Source organism: Gracilinanus agilis, chromosome 1 (genome assembly GCF_016433145.1).
Source record: "Gracilinanus agilis isolate LMUSP501 chromosome 1, AgileGrace, whole genome shotgun sequence".
Taxonomy (NCBI): Eukaryota; Metazoa; Chordata; class Mammalia; order Didelphimorphia; family Didelphidae; genus Gracilinanus; species Gracilinanus agilis.
The window spans coordinates 198,460,003-198,480,765 of record NC_058130.1 but is presented as its reverse complement, the minus strand read 5'-3'; the positions used below and the strand labels follow the sequence as shown (position 1 = coordinate 198,480,765).

At 36.0% G+C, this 20,763-nt stretch overlaps 1 protein-coding gene across 1 annotated transcript in view; it reads left to right on the top strand.

Moving 5' to 3' along the window:
• The window catches only part of TRPM6 (transient receptor potential cation channel subfamily M member 6), a 173,585-nt gene that overhangs the window by 123,801 nt on the left and 29,021 nt on the right, over positions 1 to 20,763 (top strand). The window contains exons 26-32 of the mRNA XM_044678581.1: positions 5,509 to 6,629; positions 6,828 to 6,940; positions 10,033 to 10,159; positions 15,276 to 15,361; positions 15,807 to 15,865; positions 18,393 to 18,418; positions 20,311 to 20,361. Coding sequence (XP_044534516.1) covers positions 5,509 to 6,629; positions 6,828 to 6,940; positions 10,033 to 10,159; positions 15,276 to 15,361; positions 15,807 to 15,865; positions 18,393 to 18,418; positions 20,311 to 20,361 — 1,583 coding nt within the window. The remainder of the gene's footprint in view (positions 1 to 5,508; positions 6,630 to 6,827; positions 6,941 to 10,032; positions 10,160 to 15,275; positions 15,362 to 15,806; positions 15,866 to 18,392; positions 18,419 to 20,310; positions 20,362 to 20,763) is intronic.

Below are 20,763 nucleotides of genomic sequence, written 5' to 3'. Positions count from 1 at the left end.
CTCCAGGATCAAATATGAAATACTCTATTCGGCCTTTAAAGCTCTTTATAACTTGACCCTTTCCTACTTTTCTATTCTTCTTATTCCTTGTTCCCCTCTATATGTATTCTGTGATCTAATAATACTGGGATCTTTGTCATTCTTCACATACAATGTTTTGTTTCCCAATTCTCAGCATTTTTACTGGCTGTTGCAAGTGCCTAAAATCTTCTCCCTTTTCATCTCCATCTCCTGAATTTTCTAGTTTCTTTTAAGTTTTAGCTAAAGTCCTACCATCTCAAAGAAACTTTTCAGAGTCATTCTTAATCTTAGTGCCTTCTCTCTGAGATTATTTCCAATCTATACTATATATGCTATACTATGTATATACCATGTCTGTACATAGCTCTTTTGCATAGTGTTTTCTTCAGCACACTATGACACAGGGCTATCTTTTACCTTTTTTTTTTTTTTTTTTGTATCTCTAGAGATTATTTATGCTTTCAGTTATTTATTTTTAACATGCATTTTTAAAAATGCAAGTTCCAAATTCTCTCCAGCTCTTCCCCCCTTCCACTGAGAAGACAAGCAATATAATAACCATTATATATATATGTGTATATATATATATATACATATATATGTACACATATATATAGTCATGCAAAACATTTCCACTTTAGTCATGTTGCAAGAAAAAAAAAGCAACAAAAATTTAAAAATGGAAAACAAATATGCTTCAGTCTGCACTTAGAGTTCATCAATTCTTTCTCTAGAAGTGGATAGCATTTTTGATCATGAATCCTTTCAAATTGGCTTGAATTTTTGTCTTGATCATAGTCCTTCACTAAGTCTTTCATAGATGATCATCATTACAATATTGCTGTTACTCTGTACCACGTTCTCCTGGTTCTGCTTATTTCACTTTGCACAAGTTCATAAGAATCTTCCCAGGCTTTTGGAAACCATCCCCCTCATTGTTTCTTATATCACAATAGTACTCCAACATAGTAATATATCACTATTTCTTTGTCTATCCTCTAAATTGATGGGCATCTCCTTAATTTCCAATGCTTTGTCAACATGAAAAAGACTGCTATACATATTTTAGAACATATATATCCTTTTTCATTTCCTTTAATTTCTTTGTTTCAGTATTGCTTATCACAGTGCCAGGCACAAAGAGGCACTTAGTAAATGATGCTTGCCTGGACCCCAGAAACTTGGTCCTCTTTTTTAATGGCAGTCAGATCGGAATAGAATTTCCCATTCTTTGTTCCTTCATCACCCTTTGCAGAATAAATTTTTCAATAAGGGAAATCAAGAACATATTTGATGGTCCTTCTCTTTCACAGTGTGAGAGAGAAAGTCAGAGGCAGAGACAGACAGAGACAGTCAGAGGGAAACAGAGAGACAGAGACAAGGAGACAGAGAAAATGGAAAGAGAAATAGAAACTCAGGAAATATACAGTGTGTATATTTATGTATGTGGGTGTGCATGTGTGAATTTATGAGAGAGAGAGAATGAAAGAAACAGAAAGAATGGGAGAATGGGAGACAGAGAGACAGAGGGAGCCAGAGAGTCAGAGAGCCAGAGAAATCAAAAGAAAAACCGAGACAGAAACACCAAGAGAGAAAGACAAGAGTCAGAAGTATACTTACATATAGTGTGTATGTGTATCTGTGAGAGACAGACAGGCAGATAGACAGATACAGACACAGAGTCAGAGAGAGAACTCTAGCAGATGTTTAGATAAAGAAATCTCCTCCTACTACTATATTAACCTTTAACGACAAGTTTGTGATCTTTTCCCCGAACTCTTAATTTATTTCTTCCTCCTTTTAAGATAGTATGTAGTACACACAAAACTAATAAAAGCATAATAATAATATAATAGAATATAATAATGATAATAATACAATATAAAATAATAAAAGCATTACAAAAACTACTAATGAACACAGAGAGATAGCAAAATTAAAGTTCTTGCATTTGTTTTGAGTGAGGCTTATTTATAGACCAATGAGGACGTAAGGGAGACTTAGTGAGCTACAAATACGGACTTTGAGGACATTTTCAATAGCCTTAAAGGTTTCTGGCCTTGATAATTTTTTATTATGTCTAATTTCCCTTCAATGATATGACATTTCTTTTCTTTGATACTGGTGTACTACTAACACTAACTATTTTTATGCTAATATAAAATTACCTCAGAAACACATTCTTTCTTCCTCTTTTTCTGTCTTATTTAGTCCACTGCATTTGTGAACCAAAACAAACCAAAAATTCTAACAAAATCTCTATCTATCTATCTATCTATCTATCTATCCATCTATCTATCTATCTATCTCTATATCCATCCATCTGTACATAGATAAATGGATATAGATTTTTGTTAGAATTTTTGGTTCATTTTGGTTCACAAATGCAGTGGACTAAATAAGACAGGAAAAGAAGAAGGAATCTGTTTCCGAGGTAATTTTACTAGATTTGGAAGGGATATGGGAGGGAAATAGAGGATTAAAGAGGATGAGTATACACACACACACACATACACACACACACACACGTAGTAAGAGACTGCCATGCAATATCCTGGGGCTATGAATTGATCAGGACTGAGGAAAGAGGGAAACGTGGTATAAATGGAAGAGGCAATGAGTTAGACAATTTGTCTTAACCTGAAAGTTTGGCTATTGTTTGGAGTTGGGTGTTAATGATAATTAGAAAAACATAATCTTGGGATAGCTAAGATCATAGATTTAGAGCTGGAAGGAAGTAGTCATATGAAGCTGATAAATCATAGATTTCTATCTAGGCCACTTTGTTTATTAATTTTTTCATTAAACCTATCATCATTTTGCCCCATACTGCTTTACTTTTGACTCTGGGTGTTTGACTCAATATTCATTTTCCTGTATATATGGCTTTAGTCAACTTTTCCTTAGCAAAGTGATGTTATTCTTAGATGAGCTATTTTCACTCTTTTTTTTTTTTTAAAGAGAGATACAGGGAGGGGAAGTGACTTTCCTAAAGTAAATACAATGAACCACTAGGTGAGATCCTCTTGAGACATAGCATTTCTCTGAGCAGAAGTGGAGATGAAAATAAATATAAGTGAAGGCTGTGGGTGGTTCAGTATATTAAGAACCAGGTCTAGAGATGGGAGGTCTTGGGTTAAAATTTGATCTCAGGCACTTCTAGCTGTGAGACCCTGGACAAATCATATAACCCCTGTTGCCTATCCCATACCACTCTTCTTCCTTGAAACCAATGCATGGTATTGGTTTTAAGATGGAAGATTTAAAAAAAAAAAAAAAAGAAATATGAGAGGGGCAGCCAGATGGCTCAGTGAATAGAGAGCCAGACCTGGGTTCAAATTTGACCTTAGACACTTTGTAGGTCTGTGACCAAGAGCATGTAATTTAACTCTCACTGCCTAGCCTTAGCATTCTTCTGCTTTGGAACCAATGCGTGGTATTGATTTTAAGATGGAAGGTGAGGGTTAAAAAAAAAAGGAAAGAAAAGAAAAAGAAAAGAAATATGAGAGGTGCAACTAGGTGACTCAGTAGATAGAGAGCCAGACCTGGGTTCAAATTTGACCTTAGAAACTTCCTAGCTGTGAGACTCTGGGCAAGTTACTTAATTCCCATTGCCTAGCCCTTCCCACTACTCTGCCTCAGAACTGATGTTTAGTATCAATTCTAAGACAGAATGGTAAGGATTAAAAATAAATAAATACATGAACAGATACTTTAGAATATCAGTAAGGGGGCAGCTGGATGGCTCAGTGGATTGAGAGCCAGGACTAGAGACAGGAGGTCCTAGGTTCAAATCCAGCCTCAGACACTTCCCAGCTGTGTGACCCTGGGCAAGTCACTTAACCCCCATTGCCTAGCCCTATAACAAATTAAAAAAAAATTAATATAGAAGGATATATATATATATATATAAAGATATTAGGGTTTTAAAAAATTAAAAAAAAGAATATCAGTAAGGCTTAATGTAATAGTACTTTGACTCAAATAAAAGAAGAGATGTATTTAATTAATACATCTGGGGTATGCTAGTCTAACTAAAACGTATTTCACAGGACATCAGAGCTTTTAAAAATAAATGTCTCTAAAAGCCGGGGAACACATTGAAAGGGTAACCAAGTTATCCCTCTAGCAGGTCTATATTGTACACGTTATCTGTGGCCGTGAAGAGTTGATGGTTTCAATTGTATCCATTAGGTATGTCTGCTGCTAATGGGATTTAATGAGACTCCATTAACTGGGCTTCATATTGTACTGGTTTTCAATTGCAGGAGACAGCACCCTGAATAGAGAGGCATTAATTAAGTGTATTTCTTGGAAGGGAATTTGTGTCTGTCTGTGGTGTGTATTTCTTTTTTAAAGAACCCTTTCCTCTCCCTTACCTCTCCCAGCCCCCAGCATACACATTATTTTATTTTACCAGGCCAGGGGGCATTTATTAAGCTTTTGTTGAATAATGAAGTTCAGTTTTATGACAAAAGAGTTATAGGGAGGACTCAACTCATCTAGAGTACAGTAAAAATTGCAAATGTCATGTTCTTCAATCTTATTTCCCTAATAATTACTTAGCAATCTCCTAGGCATAAGAAATGGGCACATTTTTCTATTCAGGAGAAGGAAAGACTTGGGGAAATTGATGTATAGGACTATACACAGTGTTAAGGCTCCAGACAGACAGTTTAATTGAGGCAGCAATAATTATTTTGAAAACAAGAAGAGTACTTGGCCAAACTGAGTCTCAAAAATCCTTCCCCCTGCCATAATTCATTGCTTATTTATATATTATTCTTAATTATTTGACACTAGATTTTAATTATTTCGCTGTTTGAGAATTAATTTACTTATTCTGAATATTCTTCACTGTTTTATTTTTTGTTATTATTATGTAGCACATCTATAGCACTTTCAGATTTGCAAAACACTTTGTATGTATTGTCTCATTCGATCCTCACAATAACCCTCTGAAAGGATGCCTGGTGATATAGTAGATTAATCAGGAAGACCTGAGTTTAAATTCTGACTTCAGATACCTACTAGCTGTCACTTAACCTTCATTTACCTTGGTTTTCTCATCTATAAAATGGGGATAATTATAGCATCTACTAGGATAAGATGAAATAATAATTGTAAAGCACAGTGCCTGGCACATAGCAAGCACTATATAAATGTATATATTATAAATTATTATATCACATATATCATATTGCATATAAATTATTACATATCATATACAAACCATAAAATATTATTATTACTTCCATTTTACAGATGAGAAAACTGAGACTGAGAGGTTAAGTGAATTGACCAGGGTTAACACAGCTAACAAGTATCTGAGGCAGAATCTGAACTCAGGTCTTAATGATTCCCAGTCCAGCACATAATTACTATATAGGAAGAAAGCAAAGTGGGCATAGCCAATTTTTTTTTTTTTTTTTTAGGATTAAAAAAAATTTTTTTTATTGATGTTCTTCCCCTTCTTCTCCTTTCCAGGGTTTCAGATATGTTCTTCCAACTAAAAGAAGTGAATGAGAGAGTGTCCTACATAAAGGAGTCCTTGCTTTCTCTGGACAGCCATGTGGGACACCTGCAAGATCTCTCTGCTCTGACATTGGATACGTTGAAAGTACTTTCAGCTGTTGACACCCTGAAAATTGAAGAAGCCCTTTTGGCCAGCTCAGAGCACACTGCTGGTAGAAAACTCCCCCACAGCTGGAGCAATGTCATCTGCACAGAGATGCTGAGCAGCTTGGAAAAATCTGGGGGAGTCAAGTGTCAGTACTATAGCATGCCCCCATCCTTGCTTCAGAGCCGGACGAGAAGCCAGAACCTTTCTGGAAGGCAGAAGAGTTCCCTTTTAGAGATCATGGATAGCCAAGAAGAGGAGGACCAGGAAAAGAAAGGAACACTAAGTGGTCCAGTTACTGTGTTCTTTAATAGCAAATCGCCTCCAAAGCTTAGTCAGTTTCTTCTTGTTTCTTCTAGTCCAACAAAGACTTCTTTGGCAAAAGATGACATGGCTCTATCTCCTACAAAACCTGCAGCTGAGCCCAAGTTAGGCTGGTTGGCAACAGAGCAACAACAAACCAGTCAGGAAAATTGTTCTCTTTGTCTTAATTGTCAGACATCAGCTGCTACTGACAAAGAGTCAGTTGAAGACTCTGCCTTGCCTAAACCTGCAAGAAAGAACAATGGAAATCTCCTTGGGCCCACTAACAATTCTTCTACTTTGTCAATAAAAATGACTTCACTTCCTTTCCAACCAGACAGTCTGAGAGCAGGAGGTGGCTATGTGAACTTGGCATTTTCAGAAGGGGATGATGAAACTGGAGTGTTTAGCTCAAAGAAAAAATGGCATTCACAGTTGCCCTCCAGTTGCAAGTTGGATTCTTCAGATCCTGATCGCTGCCAAGTCCAGTTGGGGAGAAGCAAATCCTTTAATTCTAACTCAACAAAGTCACTCCAATGCAGTAACATTTCAAAGTTAGGGTCATGGCTCCAGCCAAACTCAAACATTTGGATCAATCCCCTTCGTAGAGATTGGACCTTTCTCCACCATGGCAGCTTTAGACCTCACAAGGAGGAGAGACTGATGAAGACCTGCGAAAATAAAGGCAAGAAAAGGGTATTTTTCCATCTATACTAAATCATCTGTTTAAAACATTTACAGATTTTCATGAGGTCTATGACCTTTGATTTCCCTTCATCTTTTCTATGTTCTAATTCTACTTTATAAAAACAATTTGTTTTTCCTGAATAGTGACCTCAATCTTCCATTTCCGGTTTATTGTATTCAATCATACCTTCCACAGATTGTTCAAGACCCTCAGAGAAGTGCCAGTCGGTGTGGGCCAAAGCAAAATTTCGGAGTAAAGATAAGAAATTGTTAAAAGAAAAGAAGAAACTACAACAATTTCAAGTTCCGGTATGTGTGCACTAATTTCAAATGCCACATTTTCTTCTGGCTTCTCTTGGTTATTGTTCTTATGTAGTCACTTGCCTTAGCCATGCTTATTCCTTATTTCAGAATGCCACATATGCTTTTAGAAAGATGACTTGCAAAAGAGATACTGTATATAATAGTATGAAGAATTGAAAGCAGTTTCTTATCTACTTTTGTAATATTATTATTTTATTATTACTGTTTTGTAATATTATTAATTTCAAGACCTTGTATCTCTGTGCTTTGAGATCTTCCATGGGCAATAATGGGGGATCTATAGCAATGGAAGCTACTTCTTAGCATGTTGTTGAGCACATTCCACTCCTGTCTTTTTTTTAATTCTCTTTCTTCTTCTCTCTCTTTTCCCAACACTATTTTAGTCCTGTTAGAGATGCCCGCTGTCACTCAGGGGCATGGCTTAAGCTGCTGAAGGCATTTGTCATTAAAAAGGCTCTTATGCTGAAAAAGCCTATTCAAACAGGCACCATTTTATTGTTTATGCATATGGTAGCCTTATCTCTTATTGGATATCACTAAATAAATATGAGCCCATTTTCTCTGATCCATTGTTAATGCTTGCTATATAGAGCAGATCAGAATTTATAACCCTTATTGTTCCAACTTTCAAAGTAGCTCTATACATGAGTAAATGACCGTGGGAGGAATGGGTGCTGATAATCAGTCAAGAAACCTTTATTTAGTGTCTACTATGTGCCAGGCATTGTGCTGATGATTTTTGTTGTTGTTGTTCTAAAGATAATACTAAGATGAGGGAAAACAAAAGTTAATGACCTAAAATCCTAATGGAATTTTAGCTTTTTCATGCTTGATTAAGGTAAGGTTCTCTCAACCTCTTATAATTTATACTTTCTTTCATTTTTTTCACCCCTATGGAAGAGAAAGAGTACTTGATCTCAGAAACTTGAACATAGCATTTAAAAATGTAGAATATTCTTTTTAAAATTTAATTTTATTTGAACTATTAGAATATCCTTATTTTACCCCTTGAAAACAAAAATTGAGTTATAGATCTTGGGGTATGGGGATATGGTGCAGTTTAATTTATATTGTGAAATGTCAAGGCTTTAGAATTGATCTTTTTTTTTTCTTCTGAAACCTAGTGACAGAGTACTAGAAGATGTTGAGTACAATTTGATTGACATTTCATATTAACTCCCCCTCTTCTCATCATTCCTTACCAAGAACTACCGCTTGTGTTTTTATTAATATAGCATTAATGTTGTCAAGAAAGTATAACTTCAGATTATATTTATTGACTTTAGAAAGTAACAGACTCAGCCATAAAGGATGGCCAAATATTTACCTTTATAAAGGTAATCTATTTTGAATACCCATGTTGATGCTTCATTTTGGTATGAATCAATCAGGAATAGCCAATAAAAATTGACTTTAAATAAGGGACTCCAAGCTTATTTTGAAGACTTGTCTACAAATGATCCAGTGGGACAATGAACAGAACAACACCTCTCTTTCTTTTTTATAGTTTTTGAAGACAGACTCCACCATACAGCCTTATAAAATCTAAATTTAACCATGGAATTAGGACCACAGATTTAAACTGCATCATACCCCCATACTCCAAGATCTATACTCAAATTTTTCTTTTCAAGGGGTAAAGGACTCTCAAAGCCTTTGAGTCTTAGTGACACATTTTCTAGAAAAGGAAAATGAGTGTCTACCGAATGGTTAAGTGAAATGTCCAGGATGACATGAGGCAGCTAGATGGCACAATGGATAGTGCAGCAGGCCTGGAAGAAGATCTTAGTTCAAATGTGACCTCAGACTCTTAAAAGCTGTGGGGCCCTGGTCAAGCCACTTTACCCTGTTTGTTTCAGTTTTCTCATCTGTAAAATAATCTAGAGAAGGAAATGGCAATCCAGGATCTTTTCCAAGAAAGCTCCCATACAGTCACAAAGATTTAGACATGGCTGAATAACAACAAGGGTCACATAGCTAGGAAGCAAGTCATCTGAGACAAGATTTGAACCCAGGTCTACCTAACTCTAACTCTAGTACTCTATCCATTGACTCTACCTCAAATACATCCCCATGGTTCCACCCTCATTTACCAGTCCTATTATTTCCTCTCTTAATTTTCCTCTTTTTTTCCCCCAAAACAGGTTTGTATCAAGGCAGCAAGTAGGATCATAATATAATGTCTCTGCATAGGAATTTTTGAAATAAGTGAATATCTTATTTCTGTGATAGCTTTTGCTCTTTGTTCTAACTCTCTCTCTCTCTCTCTCTCTCTCTCTCTCTCTCTCTCTCTCTCTCATTCTCTCTCTCATTCTCTGTCTTTCTTCAAACTTCTGAAGAGAAGAGACAGCATCATTTTTTAATCTCTAACCATTAAAAATTCAGTTCTGCCTGGGATGGCAATACATTTTTCTTTTCCTGAACAGTTTTGGGACACTTTACAGTAAACAGGTGTAGGATTGGATAGTCCTGCTTAGATATCAGTTGGTCAGTCTAGAACACAATGACATGTATTCAGTTTTTTTTTTTTAATTTGAAGCAAATATATAGATTGCATCTACATAGTATAGTTTTGCAGAATATCAAGGAATTTTCTGCCAGTTTCTTGTTTATCTTCTTTCTCTTTTAGGGGCTTTCTTGCTTTCTGTAGTGCCATGGACTTTATGCTAGGCAAATCAGATTATCTGTTTTTTTTCTGAGAGCTGCTATTCATCTAGATTTTTCCTAGGGGTCATAATGACCCTTCAGAATTTGGCAGCAAACTAGCACAAATTTCCTGGCCTAGTTATTATCATCATTATGAAATAAATTTAAATTTTTAATGTTTGGAAAAAGTTCTGTTTCTTCTAGGACAATCTAGTCTAAGATGAAAGTATAAAATCATATATACTTTTTTTTTGGAGGGAACTCCAACCTAGCAATGTGGTGTGACTCTTCAGTGAAGCCGTTGTGATTGGGACATCCAGCCTCATGGCTAATAGATAGACTTGGGTTTGGAATAGTTCAAATGCCCCAGGTGATACACAATCATCCTTTCAGATGAACAGTTCTTTGCCAACATCTGTCCTTTTCTCCAGGTGATAACAGTGAACAGCTGCTTACCAAGCACACAGATGAATTCAGAACCAGCAGAGAAAACTTTTTCAGGGGAAGAAAAGGAGGACAATAAAAACTGGCTTACCGTCTCTGAATTTAGTCAGATAAGTATGTAATGACTAGTGATGATTTCGGAACTTTAGAATATGCCTTTAGAGGTTTATTGCTATGTAAATAGGAACCCTGACTATTGAAGGTAGTGAATGTTTATTTTATCACAGGCACTTAATAGAGCAAGCTGGGCTAATCCTGCCCTATGATTCAGAAATTAATGCAGAATTGAGTGAAAAGTAACAAACTAATATTAAAAATGATTGAATTATTTGGAGGAAAGCTAGAATACTAATCTCAGAGCAAAATGACTCTTCCTAGGAAATGACCTTTTCTTGATTTTTTTCTTTCCCTATTTAGTGTTATAGGAGTAATTTTTTTGTAGCTTTTTGCAGCGAATTGTTCATTAGACATCTCCCCTTGTGTCCCACTCTCCCCTTCTTAGGGTTTATGAAATATTACATACAACAGTAGGATATAGAAATAAAATGAATATTGGAGATGGAGCTCCCATATAGATGAAAAAATTAAGAACTTTTTTATGTTTAAGCATAATAAATGTTTTTAATCTCAATTTGTCCCACCTTTTCCTCAAATTTATTAAATAGATAATTCATATAGAGCATATTACAAATGAGAAAGAGCTAAGGAATTGTCTGCTATAGTCTTGGCAAGATTAGCTCTATTGTTTCTCTAAGTTGAAGGATAAAAAACATATTGTTACCAGTAAAACACAAAAACAACAGCAATAACGCTTCAATTCTACAAAGTATGGGCTGTTTCTCTACAGATACAGATTACAACCTATCTAGTAAGGAGTCTTTGACAGTTGTTGGAATCAAAAATTCATCACCCTTGACCAACTGTCAATGATCATTTTTGTTATATACACACACACATACACACACATACACACAGACACAGACACAGACACACACACACACACACACACACATATACCCCTTTTCATTTTATCTATAGTCATCTGAGAGCTGTGTTTGAAAATAAGAGCAGTGGAATTAATTGGGTTTCTCTCTCTTTTCTTTCTCCCCTTTGCTTTCTTTTTCTTTCTCACATTATTTTTCTCTCTTCCTTTATTAGCTTCCTTCCTTTCTCCCTTCCTTTCTTTTTTCCTTCTTCCTGCAGTGACAGGAATATACAGTTTCTGAATAGTATTAATAGTAATAAGTGACTGGAAAATCAGTAAATCAGGCTATAGTAAGTACTATTTATGGTTTTCTTGGGAAGCTACTAACAAGAAAGACAAAGGAGAAAGGAGAGCTCACATTCAGAAATTATAGAGAGAAGGATAAAATTTGTAATGAATATATGATATTGAATATATGATATTTGTTTTTCTTGCATGACCATATGCTTACTATCTATGCTCAAAGTGAAGGCAGGTTTAACTTCTGGAAGGGAATTTAAAGGTTCAAGTAATGGCATCTATTCTAAAGGTTTTCAAGAAAAATGAAGTATGCCCATAATAATGCAAGAATGGTTAGGACAAAAAGAATCTGAAGAGGCAATGAGGAATTCTGATTCATATCAGAAGGTTTGAAAATGAAAGAACATGATATAGAAAAGAAAGGGGAAAAAGAAAAGCCATTGACCATTTGGAGCTAAGAAACATGACATTTCCCAAAGAAAAGGAACCTGGACCCTCTGAGCCTGAAATTGTTGCTTGTCCTCCAATAAATTCATGGTGGCCTTTAGGGGAGATCATCTGGTGAAAGACTAGTCTAATAGTGGGAATTGGTGATTTCTTGCTGAGGGATATTGAGGCAGCTCTCTATGAATCCAATAATAATTATTATGGGGGCTTTTGACTTCCCCGGAGCATGTCTCTGGGGAGTATCTGGACAAGTACAGTGAATCTGAGGATTAACCTGGTGAATGACAACTACCTGCTTCTGGCAAAGATGCAAATGATGTAACCAGATGCAATCTAGAAAATATTGCTGAAGTTTAAGGAGTCTTGAATGAGAAGCAGAAACATTTTAGTTATAAAACATCTTCAGAAGAGGAAAGCACATTTCAGAAGTAAACAGATAGTTAGGCAAATGGTGTCCATTGTAGGTTTTGGATGTCTTAACCGCCACTTAATATAATTATAGAACAGGTATTTGAGGGTTTCAAGAAAGACAATTCTTGGAGTTGCATAAAAAGGAAAGAAAATGTGTCCTGTAGACCTTGGGCCAGGGAACAAGGAGCATTTGGAGACAATTAGACCTGTCAGAAGTCAGAAGCAAAGGGTGTGTTTTGCTGAGTAATAGGAAATCAGATTAGATTAGGTGGGGTGGGGCCAGATGAAGGGGATTGAAAGTCTGGCTGTGGACATTGTAAGACTTGCTTTATTTAGCTCACTGAGTGGATGAGAAGATCAAATGAAATAATGTGTGTACAGGGCTTTATAATCCTTCCAGGATAATAGAATCATAAGTTGTCATTGCTGTTACTCCAGATGCACTAGGTCGTGGCAAGCCATATTTTGGAGCAGAGGATCACAAATATAAAATAATCATAAGCAGGGTATTCTAAGGCATGTTTCCTTCCAAAATAGGATCTGAATCCAGGTCTTGAATTAGTTGTGCTATTTCTACATAGCTTTATTAGAACAGATCATGAGTAACTTAATTCCTTTGTTAATTTAACACAGTTACTAAAGTGGTAATAATAATAATAGCTAACATTTAGATAGCATTTTAAGGTTCATAAAACATTTTGCATATATTTTCTCTTTTGAGCCTCACAACAACTCTGAGATAAGTGCGTTTGATATCGATATCCCTATTTTACAGATTTAGAAAACCAAGGCTAAGAGATTAAGTGACTTGTTCAAGGTAACATGGCTAGTAAATGTGTGACATAGTAACTCCTAAATTCAAGTCCTATTCTCTCTCCGCCACATCATCTTGCTGCCTCTTGAGAAGTAAATCAGGGGAAGGCTTCAGAAAACTATCTCCTTATTTGGATATCACTTGGTAAAATCTGTTATGGTAGAGTGGAACAGATGTGAAGAGAAAGACTATATGATAGTATAATTAGGTGCATTTGGAACTGACTGAATGGCAAGACTCAAATATTAATCAATGCCAACTTGGGGAGACAACATGATATGGTCAAAAGGGGTAACAGATTTGGAGTAGGAGGACTTCAAATCTTGACTTCCTACTTCTTTTGTGACCTTGAGAAAGGCATATAATGTTTCTAGGTCTAAGTTTTCTCAACTGTAAAATTGGTTTGGACTATATGGCCTCAAATATCCTTCTGCCTCTAAATCAATGATCCTTTGGCTCTATGCATTATCAGATATTTCATTTGGGCATTATGTGATCAATTTTTATGTTTACACTAACTTCTAAAATTACCTGTTAAGACTTGAAGCAATTGTGATCTGTATAAGTGGAATATTTTCTCTTAAAAAGACACACCTAGGGGGCAGCTGGGTAGCTCAGTGGATCAAGAGCCAGGCCTAGAGATGGGAGGTCCTGGGTTCAAATCCGGCCTCAGACACTTCCCAACTGTGTGACCCTGGGCAAGTCACTTGACCCCCATTGCCTACCCTTACCACTCTAATGCCTTGGAGCCAATACACAGTATTGACTCCAAGAGGGAAGGTCAGGGTTTAAAAAAAAAAAAAAAGACAAACCTAGAACATATGTCTATTCTCTCTGCAGACTTTAGAATAGAGGTTTAATCATGTTTCTTTTGAAGTTACAGATAATGTGCTAAATAACCATTAAATATGACATTCATGGTATAACAGGACTTCACTTTTTTTTTATTCCAGATTTTTACTGCAGCAAAAACATAATAGAGTCATGATTCCATCATACATAGCCCATCATTATGTGGGAGTTATAGAAATAATAATAGCTGACATAGTGTTTTCAGGGTTGGCAAAACACTAGAAAAATGGTCTGCCCAAAATTATTTTACTTAATGCTCATAACAACTTGTAAAATAGATTCTAAAGGTTTTGGTGTATTTTTAATTTTTTACTGGATCTATGATTTTATTGAGAGAAATATTGGACTAGTATTCAAGGAGAGTTGAGTTTCCTAGGCACCTCTGCTTAGAATAAAGTCATTAGGAAAATGTCCTAGTCACCTTCAGTGTTTTGCTAATAATTATTAATGAGTGATGCTTTCAGACTAGCTAACATCAACCATCATTTTATTTTTACTTAAAAATTTTTTATACACTTTATTTTGTTTCAAAATAATCTCTCCGCATAACATTTTTTTTTTTTTATTTTAAACCCCTAACTTCTGTGTATTGACTTATAGGTGGAAGAGTGGTAAGGGTGGGCAATGGGGGTCAAGTGACTTGCCCAGGGTCACACAGCTGGGAAGTGTCTGAGGTCAGATTTGAACCTAGGACCTCCTGTCTCTAGGCCTGGCTCTCAATCCACTGAGCCACCCAGCTGCCCCCTCCGCATACCATTTTAATATAAATTTAAAAGCTTTCTTGTGGGGGGGTAAGCATGGGTGTCTTTTATATTTCTTAACATTCTCCCTATTTCTGCAGTAATTATGCGAATGTATTAAGTGTGCAACATCATACTCTGATGTAGAGCTTATAAATGCTATAGTCTGAAGCTAGAAATGAAATAAAACCAGTTTTTTCTTTTTCCTCTTTCTTCCTTTCTTTTTCTTTCTTTCTTTCTTTCTTTCTTTCTTTCTTTCTTTCTTTCTTTCTTTCTTTCTTTCGTTCTTTCTTTCTTAATCCTTACCTTCCATCGTAGAACCAATAGTTTGTACTGGTTGCTAGGCAATGGGGGTTAAGTGACTTGCCCAGGGTCACACAGCTAAGAAGTATCTGAGGTCAGATTTAAACCTAGGACCTCCCATCTCTAGGCCTGGCTCTCAATCCACTGAATCACCCAGATACTCCATTAACCCAGTTTTTAATTTGATAAGTGTGGATTTTATTCTTTAGCACTTTTTTTTTTCTGGTGGGGAGAAGGGCTGAGACCTGTATCTTTGACCTAAATTTTCCCAGAAATGTTAAGTAAATATATTGTTCTCTGAGGCCTTTTTTCCTTCTCTTCAGTTTCTTGCTTCTTGATCCCAAAGTATATAAACCCTTCTAATTCTCTTTTGGGAAGAAAAGATTATTTAAATAAAAAATGTATAAAGGATTTAATTTTCTTTTAAATTACATTTAGAACCACATATATTCCAGAAAATGAAATCTCAGGAAACTGGAAGACATGCCGTTTGCATCAGTGATGATCCAAAGCAACCCCATGAGGTAAGAACTGAAGAAATTTTAATGGATAGGTAATATATAGACAAAACTTTTCTAACTTGTTGACCTCATTAATTTCAACTTTATGCCCTTTCATTGTAGGACTTTATTTTATTTTATTTTTAAGTTAAACCAGGGCTAGGCAACGGGGGTCAAGTGACTTGCCCAGGGTCACACAGCTAGGAAGTGTATGAGGCCAGATTTGAACATAGGACCTCCCATCTCTAGGTCTGGCTCTCAATCCACTGAGACACCCAGCTGTCCCCCATTGTAGGACTTTAAAAGGAGAACATGGCGGAGTGTGGGAGTGTGTGAGGTGGGAATGGGGAGGTGGAGAAAATCAAGATGTAAAATTTGTTTATTATAGTATGCTTTGATGATGTTTTCCTGATAGCACAGGGCTATCATGCATATTGTATATTCATAATTATATTTCATTCTTTTTTAGGATTTGAACAAAAATACTCATTGGACCACTAAGAAGACTAGTCAGAATCAGAACTCAGTGTGAGTGTTTTGGAGTCAAGTAAAATACGTCACATCAATGTTTCTGAGCGTTTCTGCCTTCTAGCTGAATCTGCAGGTTGCTAGGCAAAGGCTTTATCTCCAGAGAAATCATTAATATGGGAAAATGGCTACATTTTCCTTTTAGTTTCAGAAGGGTAATAATTATTGATTCATACACAATTTATATGTTTTAAAAGCCCAAATGCCTCAATTCTGCCCCTTTTTGATTGTATGGTATGGCTGGGTTTTACCTAGGTTCAAATCCCAGCTCTGCCTATTTGGCCAAGTCAATTTATTCTTTCCAGTCCTCAGTTTCCTCATTAGAAAAATGCAGTTGATTGGAATAGATGATCTCTATTGGTCTTTTTTCTGTTTACATGATGCCATTATCTCAACTATCGCTATATTGTTCTGAGTATAACCACTCTTCTCAACTTATAGTCACCTTCTTGGCAAAAAACCTATTGATGTAGCTTCTTGTTGAGATGATTTGGGGCCAACTGAATGTGAATTATATAGTAGAAATAAGTCTTTAGCACTTTTTAAAAGAAAAAGAAGAGACTTAAGTTAGACCAAGTCTAATTAAGCTTATGTATCTTATTTCTTTTAATTTTTGCTCTTCAATTTCTAAGAGAATCTTTTTCTTCTTACTTAGGCTTCTTAGTAGCACTCTAATTCTTTGTCTTAGCAATAGCTCTGATGATAAAAGTAAAAAAACTTAAGGATTTTAGCAGATCTCTGGAACTTTTGTTATCCAAGAGAATAAATGGGGAGCTGAAGTGCAAAAAATACCTTATTTCAATGGTAGTGGGGTTTGGAAGACTCTAGTTAAAAATGCTATGAAATGATAGGCCTGGCATTAGAGGTTAACCTTCAACACCAGTGTCTCCATAAAACACTGGTTTCCATCAAGTGAGTTTAAAGAGTATCTTCATTCTCCATCACTTGTGTTGATCCCTACATCCCTTCCAAAGGAATTTATCTGTAGAACTTTTAAAAAAGATGAGTTTCCTCATCTGTGAATGGGAATAACAATAACAGTTAATATATATGTGCATATATGTATCACTTTAAAACTTGTAAAGTGCTTTATAAAATGGTTTCTCATTTGATCCTTACAACAACTTTGTGAAGTAGGTGCTATTCTTAGTCCCATTTTACAAATGAGGAAACTGAGGCTGATAGAAGTTAAATCACTTATCTACAGTCACACAACTCATAAATGCCCAAGTCAGGATTCAAACATAGATCTTTCTGACTCCCAAGTTCAAGAATGATAAGAGCCATCATACCTTTTTTCATAGGCTTATTGTGTGGAAATGAACATGCAAATCTTAAATTGCTATCCACACGAATGATTGCTATCTTTTCACATGAGGGTATGGATTTATATGTACACATACATAGATCATAAGTGGTAATGCGCTAAATTTAAAAACAGTGCCCTGAAACTATAAAAATTAACTGATTGTCCAGAGAAACACAGTATATTATTTGTAGAATGAGTAACTGACTTTTATGTCATAGAAAGGAACTCTTTGGTTTATTTGTTCTAAAACAACATGGATACAGAACAATATCGTGCATGATCCACAGCACAGATGATGAGGAACAGAGACAGAGAGAAAGGATGAGTATAATTACCATAATCAGAATAATGATAGCTAACGTTTATATGGTGGTGCTTTAGGGTTTGTAAAGTGTTTTGTAATTAGTATCTCGCGATTCTTATAACAACCCTAGGAGGCAGGTGCTGTTATTACCTACATTTTATAAATAAGATAGCCAAGGCAGAAATTTAACTGAGGTTAAGTAACAATAGCTATAGTTGAGATTTCTATAGTGCTTGCTCCATGCCAGGCACAGTGCTAAAAGCTTAGCAAATATGATCTCATTTGAATGACAACAATTCTGGGAGGTAGCTGCTATTATGATTCCTACTTTACATATGAGGAAACTGAGTCAAATAGAGGCTAAGTGTCTTGCCCAGGGTCACAACTAGTAAATGCCTGATTTTGAACTGAATTTTTGATTTTCAATATTTGAACTGAAGTCTCCCTGATTCTAGGTCCAACACTCTGTGCACTAGGGTGCCCTCAGCTCTTAAAGAAATACACTAACTGTGTAACTAATAAACCTTTTATTACTCAGTAATTCTTGCCCATAGATTCTATTCTTTATATCATTCTATTGTTGATCAGTGATTTTGTGTCTAGAACTAAATTTTCCGAAGTTCTTTTCCAATGACCAAATACAAGTTTGTTTTTTGGTATTCCTGAGGGTCACAGTACATTTCTGGGGGCTTTGATCTAAGAAAGTGACTGTGAGACTGTATATTATTTATGTTTTTAAAGTTCTTTTTCACTTCCAAATGGTATTTGACTTCAGAAGATTTAGACATTATTTTATGTTGTAGCTGAATATTGAATACATAGCTTTTATTGCGACTGTTATTATTTTGTTTGCTACTATTTTTAATTAATGAAAGTGTTAAAAACATTATCTAAATTACTTTCTTTTGAAACAGGTCAAGAAGTTTAGAAGGAATTGACAGTAAGTCTTTTCAAATTTATTTTTATTTTAATGATCTTTAGTAGTCATTCTAAAAGAGAAAAAGTATTTTATGGATGGAAGTGGCAAGGTGGGGACTTGGTACCTGGATACTGCTTCTTTACTTAACTTTGTATGTGTAGATATAGTCACAAAGCTTATTTCACCAATTTAGCAAATATTCTTCAACTTCTTGCTCCAGGTCTTCCTTTACACATGTTCCATAATGCAAAGCAGGAAGTCCACTTTGTCTAGAATGTTCCTTCTCACTGTCTCATGATAGTACTATTGCTCTTCCCTCTCAAATTCCTCAAAGTAATCATCATTCCTAGTAGATGTAACCAAAGGAAAGAAGAATCCTTTTACTTGATACCATTTCCCTTTCAAGGAAGGCCAGAAAAGAGTTTGTATTGCTTCTCTTTAGCAAGTAACAGTGACCCCAAGATTCCTTGGAATTAGGACCATTCTGTTGTTGGTCTTTTGGTTGTGAAGTATTAGTGTGATGATGAAAAGTGACTTGGTGTAGGAGAAAGAATTTTGGTGTTACTTGGAGTCAACAGAAACTGGACTTACTTCCTGACTTGAGATGTTTCTGGCTGGGTTACTTCTCCCAATATCAGTTTCCTTATTTGTAAATTGAGAATAATAATACAAATGATATCTGCATCAAAGGTTTGTAGTGAGGAAAAGCCTGGAGACTTTAAAGTAGTATTGTAGGGATTTTTAGTGTTTTATTTTGTTTTTTTTTACCCTGGAGCTTCTGAGTTTTGGTCAAGCTTATGTGGGCAATTAGATGGTAGAGTGAATAGAATACTGGACCTGGGGTCAGGAAGACTCATTTTCCTGAGTTTAAATCTGACCTCAGACACTTAATAGCTGTGTGATCATGGGTAAGCCACTTCTTGAACCATTTTGGGGTTTTCTTGGCAAAGGTACTGGAGTGGCTTGCCATTTCTTCTCCAGCTCATTTTGGAGATGGAGAACTGAGGCAAACAGGGTAAAATAAAATAACTTACCCAGGGTCATACAGCCAGTAAGTGTCTGAGGTTGGATTTGAATTTATTAAGATGAGTCTTCCTGACTCCAGGGTCTGGTGCTCTATCCACTGCACCACCTAGCTGTCCCTCGATGTAGTTTTTTAAGGTTTATAATGCACTTTCCCTGAAACACATTTGATACTATAAGAATTATTGTCGCCTTTTTAAAAATGAAGGAAGCCAGAGGGCCAGGAGGTTAAATAACCTTGCCTCCAGGCACATAGCTGGTAGGCGTCAGAATCACCTTATTTTATATTTTGCCTCAATAACTTCCAACATTGGACTCAAGCAGTTAGAAGTGGTCCAGTCAGACTAGAAGGTACTTTGGTGACACTGTTCCCTGCGCTTCTGAAGCCAGACAAATTTAGCTGAGTTCTTTTACCCCACTCTCTGTCCCCATCTTAAGTGTTTACCTCCTTAGGTGCTAGTTTTTGCACCTATTCTAGGTCAGTGAAGTAGCCTGCCAATAACTTGCTGGTAATAATGCGGTTATGTGAGTACCATTCCTTTGTAGGGAGCCAAGAGAATTGGGCTTGGGGAGTATTGTGAAATGTGATGGGCAGCCGAGTGCCTTTTACCACCCAGAGCTGTAATTGGCTCAGAGAAAATACATCTCTGAGGCTATATTGCTTGTCTTTCTTCAATTCCCCATATAAATATGTTTGGAAATATTACATTGATGATTGGAAGCTGTCAGGGTAGCATTCACAATAATATGTTTAAAGAATATTAGCAATCTTTTCCAAATACTGAGAAGCTCTTTTGATGAATCTATTCAATAATAACTTCAAAAGCAATATATTCCTAAGTATTTATCACCAGTCAAGTAATTAAAATGCCAATCTTCTCTAATTTCAGAGACCTCGGCCTGTTTAAAAACTACTCACGATCTGCACCATCATTATTCAGGTGAGAAAGGTCTTCATAAAGTAGCTGAGTTTATGCAGTGCTGTAAGGTTTGTAAGTACTTTATATTATCTCATTGGGTCAATGACTATAAAATGGACACGATTACATCATCCCCCTCTTATAGATGACAAAACAAAGACAGAGGGGTCAGGTGAATTGCACAGGGTCTCACAGATAGCTTTAGGATTTGAACTCAAGTCTTCCTTCAAGTCAAGCTTTGGATCTACAATTATGCCTCATTGCATATATGCCACGTGGGCTAAAACTTGGGGATTTTGTATTTGGAACTTGCCAATTGGTGATTTCCATTAGATTTTACAAATTCTGTTTACATCTTCCAGATTCCGATTATGTTCATTCTACTAAAAAGACCTTGTGCTTTGTTATAGGATAAGACATTTT